The following is a 19,262-nucleotide window of genomic DNA, read 5'->3' on the forward strand; positions in this document are numbered from 1 at the left end:
CTTTGTGTCCCAAGATCTCAGAATCCTTTAGGGAATGTTAAATTAGGGGCTGTTGGGTTACAAACAAGCTGAGTTATTTCCCTTTCCTCCCAATCCCATTATGGCCCTCTGCCCAGGTCACTTTCTCCTGGTCAGTGAATAAGCAAAGTTCCCCTACAGCAGAGAGAGCCTGCCCACTTCAGATCAGAGGTACAGTCTGGGCAACAGTTGTGCCACTTTGTCCTTCAGAAGCCATCACTGGGTCCAAAACAGATTCATTTGACTGAATGTACCTAGAGATTATCTACTTATATCTGCAAAGATTCTTCTATTTGCAAGTGACAAAAACCTAACTCAAGCTGACTTAAGAAAATGTATCGGTTCATATAACTGAAAAAGCCAGGAATAGTCCTTGGTTTCAACCATAGATGGATCCAGGTCCTCAACTGATGCCACTAGGAATCTTTCTCTCCAACTCTTGGCTTTGTTTTCCACTCTGTTAAATTCATTCTGAGGCAAGGAACAGTCCACATGGTTGCCCCAGGCAGACCAGATGTATATCCTCCCATGTTCAATCTCAACAGAAAAGAGCTTACGTCTTTCCCAGTTGTCTCAGCAAAGACCTTCTCTGATTTACAGGTACCTTTCCTAGACCTACTTGTAACAGGGCTGGAGAGGTGAGATGTTGTGTCTGCTAAGCCAGGCTTCTATGCCCACCCTCAAGGCAAGAGAGGAGTCAGCTCTACCCCAGCCCTATACAGGTGAGGTGTAGGAGATTCCCCAAGGAAAATCAGGTTGCTGCTACCAAGAGAAAGAGAAAGAATACAGACTTGCCCATTCCCTCATTGATATAAAGGGAAACTGAGGTCCAGCTGGGACCTGTTGTTGACTTGGATTGTCGCATGGCAGAGCAAAGGCTCTTAGAAGCCACCAATTCTGACACCTACTTCGTTTCCTCACTATTTGTTTTTTACCTAGTCATTCTTATTTTTTGCTGATACAATTAATAGGATTGATAAATTAGCCCTATAAAATACTAATATGTATTAAAGACAGATGGGTTTAAATCTGGGCTTCATTTCTTTCCAACTATTTGACTGTAGGCAAGTTTCTTCCCTGTAGCTTGTTTCTTCCTCTTTGTAATGAGAATTATATTCCCTACACTGTAAGATTATTTTGACAATTAAATGGCTTAATGCATATTAAGTGCCTACAGCACTGTCTGGCATATTGGAAATCCTCAACAGATGTTTTCTATTATTGTCATTGTCACCTTCTGCCTTATTTTTTAACTGCTTATCAGTATTCCATAGTTTGAATTTTTCATCCTTTATTTAATCTTCCCCTGTTGGTGGACATTCACTGTTTCTGTTCTTTTCGCTATTTCAACATGTGTCAATGAACCTCCCCAACTGTGTCTCTTTGTCCCTGGGCTGTACACCTCTCACTAAGCTTTGCTTAGTCAAGGTTGGGACCCAATCAGACTGTAAACCAAAGGGCAGTGAAAGTGCTTTTGCAAGAGAGAAAAGGCTTCCACCAACTCTCAGTTGTAAGATTCTAAACTCCACAGAAGTTTCTTCTTTCACAGTACCCTTTGGGGTCAGAAGTATTGATTCAAGAGGGCCTCCACACTGAGGTTATATGCTGGAAGTTTCAGAGTGCCATTACTTTGACCCTCTGCTGAGGCATCACTCTGCCCAGTCCTGATCCAGAGAGACACTTCCAAGCACCTCAGGAGGCCACGCTGCATTTGGAAGCTCATAAAGACCTGGGTGCCATCTGGGGTTAGGGGAATAGAGGGGGGACACAGAAGAGTTTATTGCTGCATACCATATTGTAAAAACAAATACATGTGTGCAGAGGAGAACACAGAGAGGACACATCCCGAATGTTGAGTAGAGGTCAGCCCCACATGTCAGTGGCAGGGCAGTATGTTTGCTACTGTCAGTTTTCCTTTGAGCCTCTCTATGTCTTCCAGACATTTGTGCAATGATCACTTTTGAAAATTTTTAAAAAGTATTGTTTTAAATAAATACTACCTGGATTTGAGGCCTGAATCCAAGTCATTTGCCCCTCTGAGCTCCATTTTCTTCATCTGGAAAATGGGATTAACACTCCCTGCTTCATCTCCCTCGTTTGAATATGGCACAGATTAGAGGAGAGAGAAGGAAAAGTGCTCTCTAGACTGTCAGGCATGATAAGCCATGAGGAAGCAAAGGTTACCGTTGCCTGGCCCACAGTGCTATCCATGCCCAGCCTCTTTGCAATGGGAGCAGTGCTCTAGGCCCTTTTCCTGTGGCTGCTTTCTGAAGACATGTGGACGAAAGGATGCTTCTTGTTTATCATACTCAAAAAAACAGGGCACACTCCACCATCCAGTGTCGAGATCCTAAAACATAACAAGTAGACAAGTCTTAAGTGGGGCTGCTAAGATGGGGGTGCCACTGGTATGAGTGGCGGCTTTCTATTTTTTTCTGTGCCGTCCTTGGGTCCCCTTTGTCTGCTGTAATCTGCACCCAAACAAGAGGCAGAAAAAAGGGGCTTTGCTTGGGCTGTCAACTGGAAGGTGGCTTGTGGGCAGGTCTCTAGAACCAGGTACCCTGCTGGATACTGGGGAGATTAAGTTGAGCAGGTCACACAATTTTTTATTTAATCAAAGAAACTCTACTAAGCTGGGACCAAACTAATGACTAGTGCTCATGGCAAAAGTCGAATTTAAGTTTTGTGTTTATTTAGAAAATGAATGGCTGGATAGAGGAGAGAGAGAAAGAGAGATCAAAAAAACTTAAAAAGAGAGGCACAAGTTCAGGGCTGTGATCCAAGCTGAGCCTTTTATTTGAGTTCTGAATAATCTTTAATTCCATGATTGAATTAAATTAGAAGTGAATTTAGCCTATTGTGGTTTTGTGTACTTCCCTTAATGCATGATGGTGTTTGTGTGTCTACCGGCAGGCTATGAACCTAGCTCTGGGCTTGGAGTGAGTAAGGGCTTTCTGCTGTGTAATAGCTATATTGTATTTCACCTGTGGACCCCAGGCAATTTATTCCAGCTAACACCGCCCCCCACAACCCTGCTTCAATCAAGCAAGCCTCCTGTGAAATTAGATGTTAAGGCAGGAACTTTTGTAGAAAACCAGATACCACCAGTCTTCCTTGGCCGCAAAGGATTCAACCGAGTTAAGGAAAGGGGATTTTTAAGATGGTGTGCTTTCATTTATTTGTGAAGGCCAACATAATGAAGTTGGAGCAGGTTCCCAGAGAATGCTGGCTGAAATGATCAAAAGGATTAGAGAGGAGGGGAGGGGGCAGAGGAGGGCTGTGTGGGGACTGGATGAAAAGAGGCCAGCAAGATGGAAGAGCAAGAGAGGATATGAAGGAAGTCTGGAAGGTCCCAAAAGGAGAGAGGCTGACTTTTCCATCAGAACTGGACCACTGGAATCAAGGGAGTTTTGTTCACACAGATGGAATGAGCTGTCTGCCAGACTGCCAAGAGTTTCCTCCTGCCAGGACTGCAAGGGTTAAGTCAGGGCAAGGTCATATCTGCCTCCTGCAGTTTCCTTTGGTGCCTCTAGAAGAGGTACAAAAACTAAGAAGTTTTTGGATTCTGACCTGTTTTTCCCCTCAACATTTCTTTCTAAAAATTTTCAGACATAAGGAAAGTTGAAAGAATTATACAGTAAACACCCACATTCCCACCATGTCGATTCCATAATTAGCATTGGTTTACTTACTTGATCACATCTTCATCCAGCCCTGTCTCCACCCCTCAATCCACTATACTTTTTGTTGCATTTCAAAGTAAGTTGCAGAGAGACTCCTGCCCATTTTGACAGTTGAACAGTACACTTCAGTGGCATACAAAGAGATTTTGTTGTTACATATATTGCCCTGAGATGTCACAAGTTTCTCCCCAAAAATTTCTCCCTTTTTTTTTCACCTTGAGACAGAGTCTCGCTCTGGTCACCCAGAGTGCAGTGGCACGATCTTGACTAACTGCAATCTCTGCCTCTGCAATCTCTGCCTCCGAGGCTCAAATGATCCTCCTTCCTCAGCCTCCCAAGTAGCTAGAACTACAGGTGCCCACCAATATACCCGGCTGTTTTTTGTTTTAATTTTTGTAGATGAAGTCTCACTATATTGCTTAGGCGGTCTCAAACTCATGAGCTCAAGTGATCCTCCTGCCTCAGCCTCCCAAAATGCTGGGATTACAGGTTTGAGCCACTGCACCTGGCCACCTCCAGAACTTGTTAGCAGTCTCTGGAGCCCCTTCCCTTGGTGGTTTTTACTTCCAGGCTCTCAGATTTCAGCATCTCCAGGGACCTGGGAGCTAACATGAAGGAATGAAATAGCTGAAGCTGCCCAGGTGTGAGGTTGCGGGGAGTGTGGAGAACTGAAGTGTCTGGAGAGCACCTGCCCCCTAGAGAGGGGCACCCACTGTCACCTCCAGCCCACTGCTGTTGCATGAGACTCTGAAGTCAGTGTTTCCCAAGATTAAGAAAAACCAGAAATTAGGGGTTTTGTGTGTAATCCTCCACTTTTTAAATGTTTGCAGATAATGTTTATGCCCTGGGCAAAAGGGTATCAAGGACGACCCCTCATGTATTTGTTTTCTATAGCTGCCATAACAAATTACCACGAATCTGGAAGCTTAAACAATACAACACATAATGTATTCTTACCATTTTAAGCAACACAGAGGTATTCTCACAGTTCTGTAGGTCAAAAGTACAATGTGCATGCGTCTCACCAGGCCAAAATCAAGGTGTCAGTGGCAGGGTCACCTTCCTTTCTAGAGGCTCTAGGGAAACTTTGCTTGTCTGGGTTGAAGACTGAGGCTCCTGTTCCCTGGCTATCAGCTGAGGACTCTTCCCAGCTGCTAAGGGCTGCCCACCTTCCTGGGCTCATGACCCCTTTCCTCCATCTTCAGAGCCAGCAATCGTGGGTGGAGCTCCTCTCATAGTTCAAATCTCTGCTTCTTCTGTCTCATCTTTTAATGTAGACAGAAAGATTCTCTGCTTTTAAAGACCCCTTGTGATTACATTGGACCTACCTGGATAATCCTGGCTCCTCAAACCCATCTCCAGGTCCTTAACATCAATCATGTCTGCAAGGACCCTTTTGCAGTATAAGGTAAACATGTTCACAACGTCCGGGGATTAAGGCATGGCCATCCTTGAGGGCAGCTACTCTGCCTGCCATACCTGGTTTCTGACTGGAGACACAGGTGGGCAATTGTTCTTTCTGAGCCTGCCTGGTCCTCAGGTTCCCTCTTCTGGGCCCTGGGAAAATCCCCTATCCTCCCAAAGGAGCCAATGTCCTCAGCCAGAGCTCACTGTGTTGGTGCAATTCCTGAGACACTCCCTGAAGCCTGGACTCTGGCCTCCCTGCAGCAAGGACAGGAGCATTTCCTGCAGGAGAATCACACTGCCCTGCAGCTACAAAGCAAGAGACATGTAGACAAAAGAACTTGGGCTATGGTATAAAAAGACTGAAGGTGAACTCTGGGGTCATTTATTCATTCAGCAAATAGTTATTGATCACAGACAGTGTGCCTGGTACTGTGCTAGGCTACGCATAATGGGGGAATTTCCCTCGTCATGGAGCTTACATTCTAGGGAAGAAGGCAGAGAGGTAGAGAAGTAAACACCTTCTCTGTGCAATGGAAAAATATATAAAGTGCAATGAAGAAAAGAATAGGGTGCTAGGAGACAGAATAGGGCTCAACAAACTTTTTCTGTAAAGGGCCATGTAGTAAATGTTACAGGCTTTGAGGGCCACGTGGGGTCTCTATTGCATAGTTTACTTTGATTTGTATGTTAGCACCCACCTATAGTCCCAGCTACTCAGGAGGCCGAGGTGGGAGGATCACTTGAGCCCAGGAGTTTAAAACTGCAGTAAGCTATGATAGCACAACTACACTCCAGCCTTGACAATAGAGCAAGACTCCATCACAAAAAAAATTTAAAAGTCATTTTAGCTTGAGGGTCACACAAAAACAACAGGCTTTGGACCATAGTTTTGGTTAATCTTTGCCATGGAATATCAGGAGGGACCTAGCTACAGCTGGGGGAACAGCTGAGAAAGACTTCTGTGAGGAGGCAGTCTTCAAGCTAGGATGTGGAGGTATGAGGAACAGCCAGCCGGGCAGTCAGGTGATGTATTTGAGGGGGCAGGTGTGGACAGGGAAGTCAGGGGAAGCCCAGCTCACATTCAAGGAACCAAGAGGAAGCCCATTTTTTGGTGCTTCTCTGCCTCAGCAGGTTCCTTCGCCTCGCTGAGCCTCCTTGTGTCCCTTCCTCCTCACAGGCTTGTTTTGAGCATTACCTGAGATCCTGTCAGTTACTGAAACCAGGTGTGGCAGGCAGAACACTGCTACCACCCCCTCCAATGTCCGGTGCTTCAAGCCCCATCACAGGGGCAGAGCTGTGTTACACTGTGGAGTGCTGCAGCACTGGGAATTCCACCTTCCCCTGGGGGGCCGTCTCCTCTGCCTTGAGCCTCAGCGCCTTCTGTGAAATGGGAATGGAAGCCCTACTTTGCCTGCTCCCTGGGGCTCTTGTGAAAATTGGATGTGAAAGTGGCCAGTGGCTGTCAGCCTCATGGTTGAGAGGGCAGGTTCTGGGGTGAATACCAGGTTCAGAGCCTACTGTTACTAGTTGTATGACTGCCTGCGTTTCTACACCATCTCTGTGCTTCAGGCTCATTGTGTGTAACATGGGGAAGATAATAATGCCTTCCATTTGGGGTTCTGTCAGTGTTGGAGTGAGAAGGCAGCACTCTGTGCAGATGCAGTGTCCCCAGATGCTGGCAGGTGGGGCAGTGGGCACTTCACAGCTGTGGTTCCCACTGGGAATTGCCCTAGACAGCCTTGCTCAAGGTTGCGGCCCCCCCACCAACGACTAATTGAGGCTTGGATATAAAGGCCAGGCACCTTGTCTCACTCTAGGACCACTTAGAAAGGCCTTCTCAGCTATAGAGTTCCTGGTAAAATGGGCGGGGGGGCTCAAATGCAGCCACATGGGGGCAGCTTCATCCTCACTTCTCTGCCTGTCTCACCTCCTTACAGGTGAATCTCCCGGAGTGCTCCCCAAGAAGCCATCAAAATATAATTTTTCACCTCAAGATCTGTTCCCAGGGAACCCAAGGTCTACCAGTTATGAATGTGAATATTTTGGGGTAATGATTCTCAAATTTGAGTGGGCATCAAAGTCACCCCGGGAACTTGATAAAAGAAAAATTGCTGGACCCCACCCTGAGAGTTTCTGATTCAAGTGGTCTGGGGTGTCCAGAGAATCTGCATTTTTAACAAGCTCCCCGGTGATGCTACCACTTTCAGAATCACTGTTTTAGAACTCAGTAAGTTGCTGCCCTCCTCTTATTCCTCTTCCCACCTAAAGCTAAATTATAGAGTTATTTAAAGCAAATTGATAAACTTTATTTCTTGGTCTTGGTGTGACCAAATAGACTTGCTTAGAAAGAAAGAATGCAAGAATCAACCATAAAATAAAATGCAGTCCTAGAAGGAAGGAAAAAACAGATGGAGGATATAGAGACAAAAACCAGAAATCTTTGAATTACCTGGTTTTTAGATTTGACTTGGGAACCATGTAAATAGTTAATATAATTATAAAAACAAGATTAAGTCAAAATTAAATGCAGAAAGCAATCCCTAAAAATAAAGAGCTAAATGAAATAAATGAGCCCAATGTGTGTGAGTTAGTGGCTTAACCATACAGAGAGGAATTATTTCAAGTGGCTTAAAAACATAAAAATTTGACTGTAGATTCCTAGTTCCACATATGCTAGACACAAATATCTTAACTTTTCTGTAATCATATTGTTAGCCATAATATTAGTATTGTTCTCTGAAACTATTATATATTGTAGAAAAAAGCAAATAAGTAGCTATATTAATGTTAAGAATTTATATTTTTAGCAAAAGAGATACAATAAAATCAGACAAAGATATAATAAGAAAACTATGGACCCTTATGAGTATTGATGCAAAAATCCTCAACAAAATACTAGCAAACCAAATTCAGCAATATGTAAGAAAGATTATATACTATGACCAAGTAGGATATTGCAGGAATGCAAGGCTAGTTTAGCATATGAAAATCAGTGGAACTACATCATATTAATAAAATAAAGGACAGAACTTACATGATCATCTCCGTAGATGCAAAAAAAAAATTTTTTTTTTGACAAAATCCAACACTTCTTTTTTCAGGATTAAAACACTCTGCAAATTAGGAATAGAAGGGAACTGCCTCAAGCTGATAAACTGCATCTGTGAAACGCCCACACTAACATCTTACCTATTGATGAGAGACTGAAAGCTTTTCCTCCCAAGATCAGGAAGAAGATAAGGATGGCTGCTCTTGCCTTCTGTTTAACATTGTACTGGAGTCGCTAGTCAAGACAATAAGACAAGAAAAAGAAATAAATAGGCATCTATATTGGAAAGGAACAAGTAAAATTTCCTTTATTTGTAGATGATATTATCTTGTACATAGGAAATTCTAAGGAATCCATACAAAATTATTAGAACCAACAAATGTGCTCAGCAAGATTGCAGGATACAAAAATCAATTGTATTTCTGTACACTGACTAGCAAAAAAAGAAAAAAATTTGAAAATAAAATATACATTTACTAGCCGTTTTTCCATAGAAGATGTATAAATGGCAAATAGGCATATGAAAAGATACTCAACATCATTAGTCATTAGGGAAATAGAAATCAAACCGTAAGGAGATACCACTTCACACTCACTAGGATGGCTATAATCTAAAAGATGGACAATAGCAAGCATTGGTAAGGCTGTGTAGAAATTGGAAATCTCATTTCATATTGCTGGTGGGAATGTGAAATGATGCTATCACTTTGGAAAACCATTTGACAGGTCCTTACAAAGTTAAAAATGAAATTACTTTGACCCAGCAATTCTGCTGTTTGCTATGTACCCATAGAATTGAAAACATGTACATAAAAACTTGCACATCAATGTTCATTCCAGTATTATTTATAATAGCCAAAAGGGGGAAATAGTCCAAATATCCATTAATTGATGAATGGATAAATAAAATGTGGTGAATTCATACCATGGGCTATTTTTCAGCTATGAAAAAGAAATGAAGCACTGATGCATGCTACAACATTTATGAACTTTGAAAACATTACACTAAGTGTAGCCAGACACAAAAAGCCTCAAATGTAAATCCATTCATATAAAATGTCCAGGATAGCAAAATCCATGAACACAGAAAGCAGATGAGAGATTGCTAGCAGCTAGCTGGCAGGAGGGAAAGACGAGGAATGACAGCTGGTACACACAGGGTTTCTTTGGAGTGATGAAAATGTTATGGAATTAGACAGTAGTTATAGTTGCACAACTCTGTGACTATATTAAGAACTACTAAATTATAAAAGTAACTTATATGGTATGTAAATGATATCTCAATACAAAGAAGATACAATAAATTCAAGTTCAGTAAAACTCAGTAATTCTAGATATTAAATATAAAATCTCTGCTTAAACTCATAATGTATTGTTGAAAATATATTTGTACCAGCCTGGGCAACTTGGCGAAACCTCATCTCTACAAAAAATACAAAAATTGGCCAGGTGTGGTAGCATACACCTGTAGTCTTAGCCACCCAGGAGGCTTAGGTGGGATGGCATGAGCCTGGGAAGTGGAGGTTGCAGTGAGCCAAGATCATGCCACTGCACTCTAGCCTGGGTGACAGAGTGATACCCTGTCTCAAAAAAATAAAAAATAAAATATATTTGTAGTCTGACCACTGGGAAGGCATAGAAACTATAACCAAACTAGTAGTAAGGAACACCCTTAGTGCTTATTGCAATATCACCATTGCAGCATCTGCATGGTGATATTGATGATATTAAGGATTAAAGGTTCCTTGGCAGAATGGCTGATTCCAGCTTAGGGCAGGAAATGTGCGAGTTAAGTCTGGGGAATCTTGGCATATCTTTTATCAGAAAACAAGGAAGCTATCAGTACCCTGGTCATGTCCAAAGGACTTAGGAGCCAACCTGAGAAGACTCCTTTTGGCTAAAGATGGTTTTTTTGGGAACCAGTAAGAGTGGTAACTGCATTGGATTGAAACACATTAATTATGTTTCCACTTATAAGTTAACATAATTGACCATCTTTGAAGGATGCTAGGGAACCAACTCATTCTAAAGACTTGTAAAGAATTGAGAACTTACCCTGCCTTTCCTATACTTGGGGGTGAACAAATAGTTGATGTGGTAAAGTTTTCTCTAAAGAAGAATTTCAGCTAGTAAATGAAGACAGAGTAATAGAATTAGAATGTAATCATTTTTCAAACTCCTGATGAAATAAAATATTTGGGCCTCGATTATCACAAAAGGAAACACAACTGGACACAATGTGTCTCCTAAGGGATCCCTGCACCACCACCTATGAAAAAGCTGTCAGAATAGCTCATTGAATTAGGTCAAGCTTATAGATCTACCTACCAGTTTACAAGAACTAAAGGAGGACAGAGGAACGGTTTAAAGGATACCACAGAGATGCAAGCAGCAAAATGCAGACCGTGGGAACTCCTATAGGATAAATGGCCCAGTTTCTTCAACAAACAAATTGAAGGGGGGAAAAAAAAGGAGGGCAACTTATGTATAAAAGAGACTTAGGAGACCCGTGAGCTGTATGCAGTATGTGGACCTTGTTTTGATCCTGTTTTAAACAAACGAACTATAAAAAGACATAAGATCAGGGAAATTTGAATGCCAGCTAGATATTTGATGATATCAAGGAACAATGTTAATTCTTCTAGGTGTTATAATGGTATGAAAGACACAAGGGGCAGGGCCTTGCATCCCTAAGCTTACCATGGGGCTGGTGGAGACCAGAGCCCAGGGAGGGAAAGAGGAGGCGCTGAGCCGCTGAAGCTCAGTTTACTCTTCCAAACTTCTGGATAAATCGTTTCTCCTCCATTGGAGAGGAAGGTGTAGTAGGAAAAAACAAACTCACTGTTTTTTCTCTCTACTCAAACATGCAACACAGAACACTTCTGTGACCAAATGTGTGGGGCAGGGAGCGGGGGCTCCCCCAACAAGCAATTCTCCAACACCAGCTGGGTGTCCTGTGATTCAATTCAATTCTGACACTACCTGCCTGGAGTTAGAGTCAGATCCCATAGGTAAAGGCCTTTGTCTCACAAGATCAGCCCTCACCCCCCAACTTCAGATGCCATTTGCAAATCCAGACCTCAGAGAAGTCTGACCAGCCAGCTTTTTGGTTCCAATAACGCCCTCCTTGGATTTGACTGTCTTCCTGAGTGGCTCACAGAACTCAGTGGAACACGTTTACCAGTTTATTATGTAGGAAATTAGAAAGGATACAGTCTTTCTAATGAACAGCCAGATGAAGAGTTGCATAGGGCAGGGTCTGTGGGAAGGACCTCCCACATTCTTGTGGAGGCCTCATCACATAGGCATGATAGATTATCATCACAATCCCCAGCTCCTCTCCCCTTTCTGGAAGATGGTAGGGTGGCGCTGAAAGTTCCGAGCCTCTCATCATGGCATGTTCTTTCTGGCGACCAACCCGCCTCCTGAAGCCCATCAAGAGTCACCTCATGAGAACAAAAGATGCCTCTATCACCCAGAAAATGCCAAGAGGCTTAGGAGCTCTGTGTCAGGAACTGGGGCCAAAGACGAAATATTAGAACGATAGATTTTCCTAGCACCCCTATTGCTTAGGAAATGACATGTTTTAGAAGCTCTGTGCCAGGAATCAGGGACAAAGACCAAAGCCTATAGTTCTTATTATAAATCACAATATCACAGCTGGACAGAGAGGCCAGAGTGTTACTGAAGGGCTGTCCTCCACGTGAAATCATGACTATTCAAAGTCAGGGAGATATTTTATACATATCCCTGGGTGCTGTATATGCAGAGATTGGCGATAGGACTTCGGGACATCATGTAGAAGTTTCTGTGTTACCAAGGTCTCCCTGGAGTTAACTCATTCCCTAAAGTCTGGAGAGGGAGTGGGATTTGTAGTTAGCCAAACCCTGTGCCCGAGTTCTCTTGGCAGGATGAGAGCTGACCCTGCCCTCTGCCTCCCTTTGTATTTCCCTCTAGCTGCAACAGCAAGCGCTACCTGGAGACACTTCCCAACACAAGCATCATCATCCCTTTCCACAACGAGGGCTGGTCCTCCCTCCTCCGCACCGTCCACAGTGTGCTCAATCGCTCGCCCCCAGAGCTGGTCGCTGAGATTGTGCTGGTCGACGACTTCAGTGATCGAGGTAGGATCTGACCCACCCAGCCTCCCACCCACTGCATTTCATCTGGCGACTAACCAAAGGGATGGCAGGTTTTCCCTTCTTTAGCAGCGTCAACATATAGGCCATCATTGGCTGAATGCTTGGACCTTGCAGTATGCACACATTCTCTCATTTAATCCTCACAACTCATGAAGTGGCTGCTATTTTTATCCCCTGTGTATCCATTTAGAAATGCATTAACAGGAAAAAAAAAAAAAAAAAAAACTTGACAAACATAGCTCAAAGAAGTGGAAGGATTCATTCACTTATCTGTCTCTATCTATCTATTTGTTAAATATTGCATAACAAGAGATCCAGGACTGGTACAACTGGCTACTCAGGGCTGTCATCCAAGAACCAGGCTGTTTCTTTCTTTCTGCTTCCTCATCCTCATGGTCACAAAATGGTACCTCTGGCAAGTCTCCCTTTCAGGCAGGAAGAAGGATGGAGAGCAAAGGGCACAAAGCCGTCACCTGTCAAGGCTTTGCCTTCTAATTCTGGAAAGTGTCCCTTAGACTCTCAGCCAGATCTCTGACGCTTGGGCACCATTCTCTGCAAGGGAGGCAGGGAATGTGAGTGTTTTTGTTTGTGGCCTCTTTGGTGAGTTAGGAATGGGAGAAATGGATTGGAGATGTCAAGTAAGCCCACCTGGGATTGCAGTTTCTGCCACACCATTTTACAGATGAGAAAACTGAGGAGACTCAGAGAAGTTAAGTGACTTACCATTGGTCACATAATTCTCAGATGGTAATGTGGTGACCTGTCTGTCTGGCCCCAAGCATGTGATCTTAGCTACATACAGAGCCTCTTCGCTGTGAGTCTCACTCTGTGGAATAACTCTCCGTCTTGGGGTGCAGAGATAGGGCTAAAGTGAAATTCAAGAAGAAATTGCCGTTCATCCTATGGCCTCTAGCTATTCTTTGCATTAAAGCTTTCACCAATTGCAGCAAAATCAAGAGAAACCCTTTCCTCTTCTCACCTTCCTGCAGAGGCACTAATAAGCAGTGAAGAGAGGGAGTATGCATGCACTCCAGAATAATTGCAGCTGACAGTTTCGGGAGCGGCTCACCTGCCCATCGCCCCATTTTAATACCACACTCGTAATTACATGCCTTTAGCACAGAGGCCTCAGAGGGAGATAGAGAGAGAGAAAGAGAGAGAGTCTGTGTAGACATTTAACTCAGTTCTTACCTAATCTCTAAAGTGTTCCCTACCTCTTGACATATACTCATTCTGATGCCACCCTTTACATTTCCTTCCTTTCTGTTATCACTTATCACAGGTAGAATTAAAATACGTATTTGTGTGAACACTGGTGTGTTGTGTGTCTCCCCTACTAGACCGTCTATCCTGATTGCAGGGACCAGCATATTAGTCTTGTCCACCACTGATCCCCAGCTCCTTAGGCATACAGTAGGTGCTTAATACATGTTTGATGAATGAGCAGAGCTCGGTTCTTCAGTTTTCTTAGTACTTCCACCCTGGAAGTACTGACGGTAAGCCTCGAGCACACTATATGAGATTTATCGATATCCGCAGAGCGAGGACTATGAGCCCGCTGAAGGTGGGGGTGTGCCTTCCTCATCCAGCTGTTGGGCAGAGAGCCTGGCAATGGCTGTCTCTGATCCTGGCCCTGCCACATACTGTCTCTGTGACCTTGACCCAGTCACTTCACCTCTCTGAGCTTTAGTTCCTTCATCTATAAAATAGGATCACAGTAGTACCTACGACCTCTTAGGTGGCCATGACCATCAAATGAGTTAATAGAGGTCTATCAAGTGCTTAGGACAGTGCCTGGCACAGAGTGAACATTAAAAATAGACATCTGAGCTTGGTATCATTTCTGTTGTGGACATTACTTATGATTGGTATGCAGGAAGGGGAGTCAGGGATGAGTGTACAGAGGAGCATGCACAGAACGGATGTGTGGGTGTAGGTACGTCTTTCCTTTCTATAGGGAAGATTTTTGCAAACTGTAAAACACTGAGAAAATGGTCTCTGGTCTCATCCTCAACCTAAATTATCTCCTTGTCCCTTCACCCCTCTCTTTATAATAGCAGCCCCCACTTTGGGGAGAACCTAAATATGCCAGGCCCATGTATTCTCTCATTTATTCTTGACAGCAGACTCTGAGGGAAGCCTTGGGGTCCCTTGTCTCAAATGAAGAGCCCAGGCTAAGTCATCTGCCCAAAATCACAGGCCATGGAGCGGCACCCCTAGGCCTATGGACTCAGCACCCAGGCCCTGGCTCCACTACTGCCTCTTGCTTTCTCTCTTCTGCTTTCCCTTTCCCAGACTCCTCTCCCAACCTCATCTTTCTCCCAGCATGGGCTGCCACCCACATGCCAAAGGCTCACAGCTGGCAGTAGAAAGGAAAAAAAAATGAGCAAATTGCTCAGGTGATTAATTGATTTTCTGCAGCATAAACAGCCTCTGCCACCTGGGGACAAACACCTGGCCTTCCCTCAAGTAGGGGCTGCCTGCTCTGAGCAGGCTCCTTGTTGCACTCTTTTTCAGGGCCACAGCAGTGGCAGTGAGGGCTGCGCTTACTCTCTCACTCCCTGCAAAGACCCAGCCACAGCAGGGCTCTCTGTCCTGGAGCACAGCACACACCATGCTCTGTCCTGCCTTGGGATCCTGTGCTCTTCCTTTGCTTGAACACCCTCTTCCCAGCTCTTCCGACGGCTGGCCGCCCTCATCCCACCGTCATTTAGGCCCCACCACTACTGTTGTTCACCATGCTGCATGCACAGTTACATGGCTATTTGTTGAGCTGTTTATTCATTTTCAGTTTTCCCCCACTAGACCACTTGTGGTCTAGAAGGAGGTGATTAATAAATATTTGTGAATGAGTCAATAGACGCATGAGGAGGGAGGGAGGAAATGGATAGCAGCTACCCACGCATACCGAAAACCATCACCAGCAGCAGGGCCATCTTCAGCCAGCGAGACAGATGTGGCTGTGGAAGACACTGCAGTTTCTGCAGGGGCTGGTGCTGGCCCACGTCTGTGTTTTCAGGCTCAGGTCCCTGTAACCTGTTTTTCGGAAGTATCAGCTGCCCTGGGGTTGGGCTTGCAACACTCAGCAGGATCTGCTTCTGGGCATCACAGGGCATCCGTCCTCCAGAGATGGAATAAACCAGACATCAGCCAGATTCAAAACAAGCATCTCTCCTTGTTCACTTAGAAAAGAATTTCAAGATCATCTAGGTCAGTGACTTTGTGCCTGCTCCTCAAAGCAGCAGAGGCCTCAGAGAAGTCTCAGGAAACGCTGTGAGAGTGTGGAGAACCTCATAGGCACAAGTGGGGTTCAGGTGCCTCTCCTGGCATGGTCTGTATTAACTTTCTGAAAAAGTGTTTACTAGGGGGAGTTCCACTGCTAAAAAAAAATATGTGGAAACCACTATGTAACACAGCCTGCTCATTTTACAGATGGGAAGCCCAAGGCCTGGAGCAGTAGGCAGATTTAACCAGGAGCACACAACTAGCTGGTTGCAGAAGAGGGACAAGACCCCATATCTGGGTCGCAGTGCAGCCTTGTGCCTCCTCACCTCAGCTGGTTAAGTGACACATCTGCAGAAATGCATTATTCCTTTCTATTTTCAAGGGCACTTCTTAATAAATTACTTTCCCATTGTATTAAAGTGCATACTTTTTGCTAAAAAGAATTCATCATCAAATGTGTTAGTCCTAACCTATAATGGTTTGCACCTCTAAATATCCCAGTTTCCTTAGTGTTGTACTCAGCAGTAAAGATACCAGAGTAACTCCTCTCCCCCACAAAAAGTGTAACAATCTTGATAAAGAAAAGATATGACCGCTTCATAAGAAGGTCATTCTTTAAGTGCATCCGTTTCTCCAGAGAGGAAAAATGTTTATCCAATGTAGTGCCATTCCCAACTCCTAAAAAGATAGAGAAGAAAAATAATACTGTCCCATTTCACAGATGAGAATGAAATCCAAGACCCCCCGATCACTGCCCCTTTTTCTCAACCAATCAAGCACCCAGCCCAGAGGAGAGCTCCCACCTCACGCCCCTCAGTCTTGCACCTCGGCTGTCATGTTTTGCAACCTGCACTTTTCAGAAAAGTAATCATTCTTGTTTCAAGAAGAAATTCTCAAGGCGGCTTTGTAGGAAAACTTTCTCAGCAGTGATTGTTTTAAAAATGAGATTTGAGAGAAACAATTTCAGAATTATGGAGAGGCCTGTCTAAAGTATGGCAAATATCGACCATCCTACAAGACAGATTTCTCTGGGCTACATTAGCAGAGGCTGTTCTCAGAGCTGAAATTCATAGATGCTAACTACAAGCTAGATTGGTACTGCCTAGCCGAAGGCATTTTCCTCTGAAATGAATCTCCTCCAGGATCCTCAGGGCAACTCATTGTAATTCAGCTAAGGGTCGAGACCTCGGGTAGGAGACAAAATTGGAGCAAATGAATTCTCGAAATAAGACCCAGAGCTTTGTCCAGGCAGCATCGGGGACTGGAGTGGAAGCATACACTGACACCAGAATAATCCTGGCCCTGCTTACAAATAGAACACTACAGTTTGCCAGGGGTGTCCAAAAGCTCTTCAAATGTATGAGCTTTGCTCGAGGATTAGGAGGACATTGAGGTATTTTTGCACATGTGGAAGGGAAAGATGGGGCATATAGGCTGCCAGACCTGTCCGTGGGTTGTACTGCCTGGGTGGCATGTTTTTATTAGGAAAAACAAGAAAGGTCTTGTTCATTTGTTTGTTTTTATTTCCTGTTCTCCTTAGCCTTTACCACTTTCAAACAGTGTTGTTTTTCCAGAAAAAATAGATATGTGGTAATGGAAAGAATTACTGTGTTTGGATTAACTGGAGGCTGCCTGGAATGATATGGTACAAAAGTGACAGGCTGTGGTATGATCTCATTGACAGCCTTTTCTCCAGCTAAATTCCCTTTCTACAAACAAACATAGGGAATGGTTCCCAATAGAAGCTCTTAGCAGGTGTTTGCTGAGCTGTTGATAGGTCATTGGCAATGATTGGTGCTGGAAGGAGTATGGACGATGCTGGCCCCATTAACTCACATGGCAGTGAGCTCACCTTGCCCATGAGGCCAGGGTCAGTGGTCCTCTTCCTATGACGGACTTATTAACTCTTACCTGCACTCTCATACCATGTCAGTCATGGGAACACATCACGGAAATCCATTTTGCCCCGCCTCTCTTTGCATTTCAACACATCACTCTTGACACTGCCTGATAAGCATCTATTCTCCATTTCTTGTCTTCTCTCCAGCCATCTTAGTTTGCTTCTGATACCACCACAACTTGTTGGAGTGGCCATTTCCTGCCTACATTTTATTGCTTGGGTTCTTTCACCTTTTTGAGTTTTTTGTTGCTTATTTTGTTTTTCTATATGTCTGTTCTAATTTATCAAAGTAATTTGTGTTCATGTATTCAGCAGTATTCATGACATGACTCTGTGCCAGACACTGTACTTTGCGCTATGATATGAGGAATCAAACAGGCTTCCCTCCACAGCTCCAGTAGGCAAAGAGGAGGTAAGGGGCAATTGTAAGACTGTGAGACTGTGAAGCTGCGAAATACATGCTACCTGGTGAAAGTCCAGGCAATGTAGAGTACAGAGGACAGCAGGGCAGACTTCCTAGAGAAGATTCCAGTGAAATTTAATCCAAAGGGTTGTAGATATTACTCCTTAGGGTTAGGGAAGGGAATAATGTTTTAGGCAGAAAGAGCGGGACAAGTGCAGGCTGGGAGTTGAGGAGAAATGTGGGAAGTGCAGAAAGAGCCGTCCATGACCTTATCACCTGGAGGCAATTATTATTAAAATTTAGGCTGTTTCCCCTAGTGGTTTTTGTTTTAATAGACTTTATTCTTTAGAACAGCTTAGGTTCACAACAAAATTGAGTTAAAAGTAGGTAAGTCCGTGGCCTGAACATACGCCATCTCACCTGAAAGTACAGAGAGTTTCCCACTATCGAAATCCCATGCCATGGTGGTACCTTTGTTACAATCACTGAACCTACATTGATACATCATTTTCTCCTGAAATCCATAGTTTATATCAGGGTGCACTCTGGTGTTGTACATTCTGTGGATTTGGACAAGTGTATAATAACATATATCTATCATTATAGCATCTTACAGAGTAGTTTCACTGCCCTAAAAATCCTCTGTGCTCCACCTATTCACCCCTCCCTTTCCGTAACTCTTGGCAACCACCAATCATTTTACTGTCACTGTAGTTTTACTTTTCCAGAATGTCAGGTAGTTGGAATCATACAGTATATAACCTTTTCAGCTTGGCTTTTTTCACTCACTAATACGTACTTAAGTTTCCTCCATGTCTTTTAATGGCTTGAGAGCTCATTTCTTTTTAGTGCTGAATAATGTTCCATTGTCTGGATATACCACAGTTTGTTTATCCATTCACCTACTGAAGGACATCTTGGCTGCTTCTAAGTTTTGGCAAATATTAATAAAACTACTATGAACACCTGTGTACAGGATTTTGTGTGGACGTAAGTTTTCAGCTCACTTAGGTAAATACCAAGGAGTGTGATTGCTGGATCATTTGGTAAGAGTATGTATAGTTTTATAAGAAACTGCCAAATTGTCTTCCAAAGTGGCTGTACCATTTTGCATTTCCACCAGCAGTGAATGAGAATTCCTGCTGTTCCACCTCCCCGCCAGCTTTTGATACTGTCAGTGTTTTGGATTTTGCCATTCTAATAGCTGCTTAGTGGTATCTCACTTTTACTTTTATTTGAATTTTCTAGTGACATATGATATAGAGCATCTTTTTGTATGCTTATATGCCATTTGTAAATTTTCTTTTTGTTCTCAGTGTTTTATCATTTCTCTTTTCTTTTTCATACCCTGCCAATTCCCTTCCAGTCCCACCCCACTGAGGAAATTCATGTTTGCAGTCTGGCATGTATCATCCCAGACCATTCTGCGTAATCA

General features: G+C 43.7%; 1 protein-coding gene across 1 annotated transcript in view; it reads left to right on the forward strand.

Annotated features, from left to right (window-relative positions):
• GALNT10 (polypeptide N-acetylgalactosaminyltransferase 10) overlaps positions 1 to 19,262 on the forward strand; it is a 233,483-nt gene that overhangs the window by 125,185 nt on the left and 89,036 nt on the right. Inside the window, exon 4 of the mRNA XM_037742761.1 lies at positions 12,115 to 12,281. Within this exon, the coding sequence (XP_037598689.1) occupies positions 12,115 to 12,281 (167 nt within the window). The remainder of the gene's footprint in view (positions 1 to 12,114; positions 12,282 to 19,262) is intronic.

This window comes from Cebus imitator, unplaced genomic scaffold (genome assembly GCF_001604975.1).
Source record: "Cebus imitator isolate Cc_AM_T3 unplaced genomic scaffold, Cebus_imitator-1.0 Scaffold126, whole genome shotgun sequence".
Classification (NCBI taxonomy): domain Eukaryota; kingdom Metazoa; phylum Chordata; class Mammalia; order Primates; family Cebidae; genus Cebus; species Cebus imitator.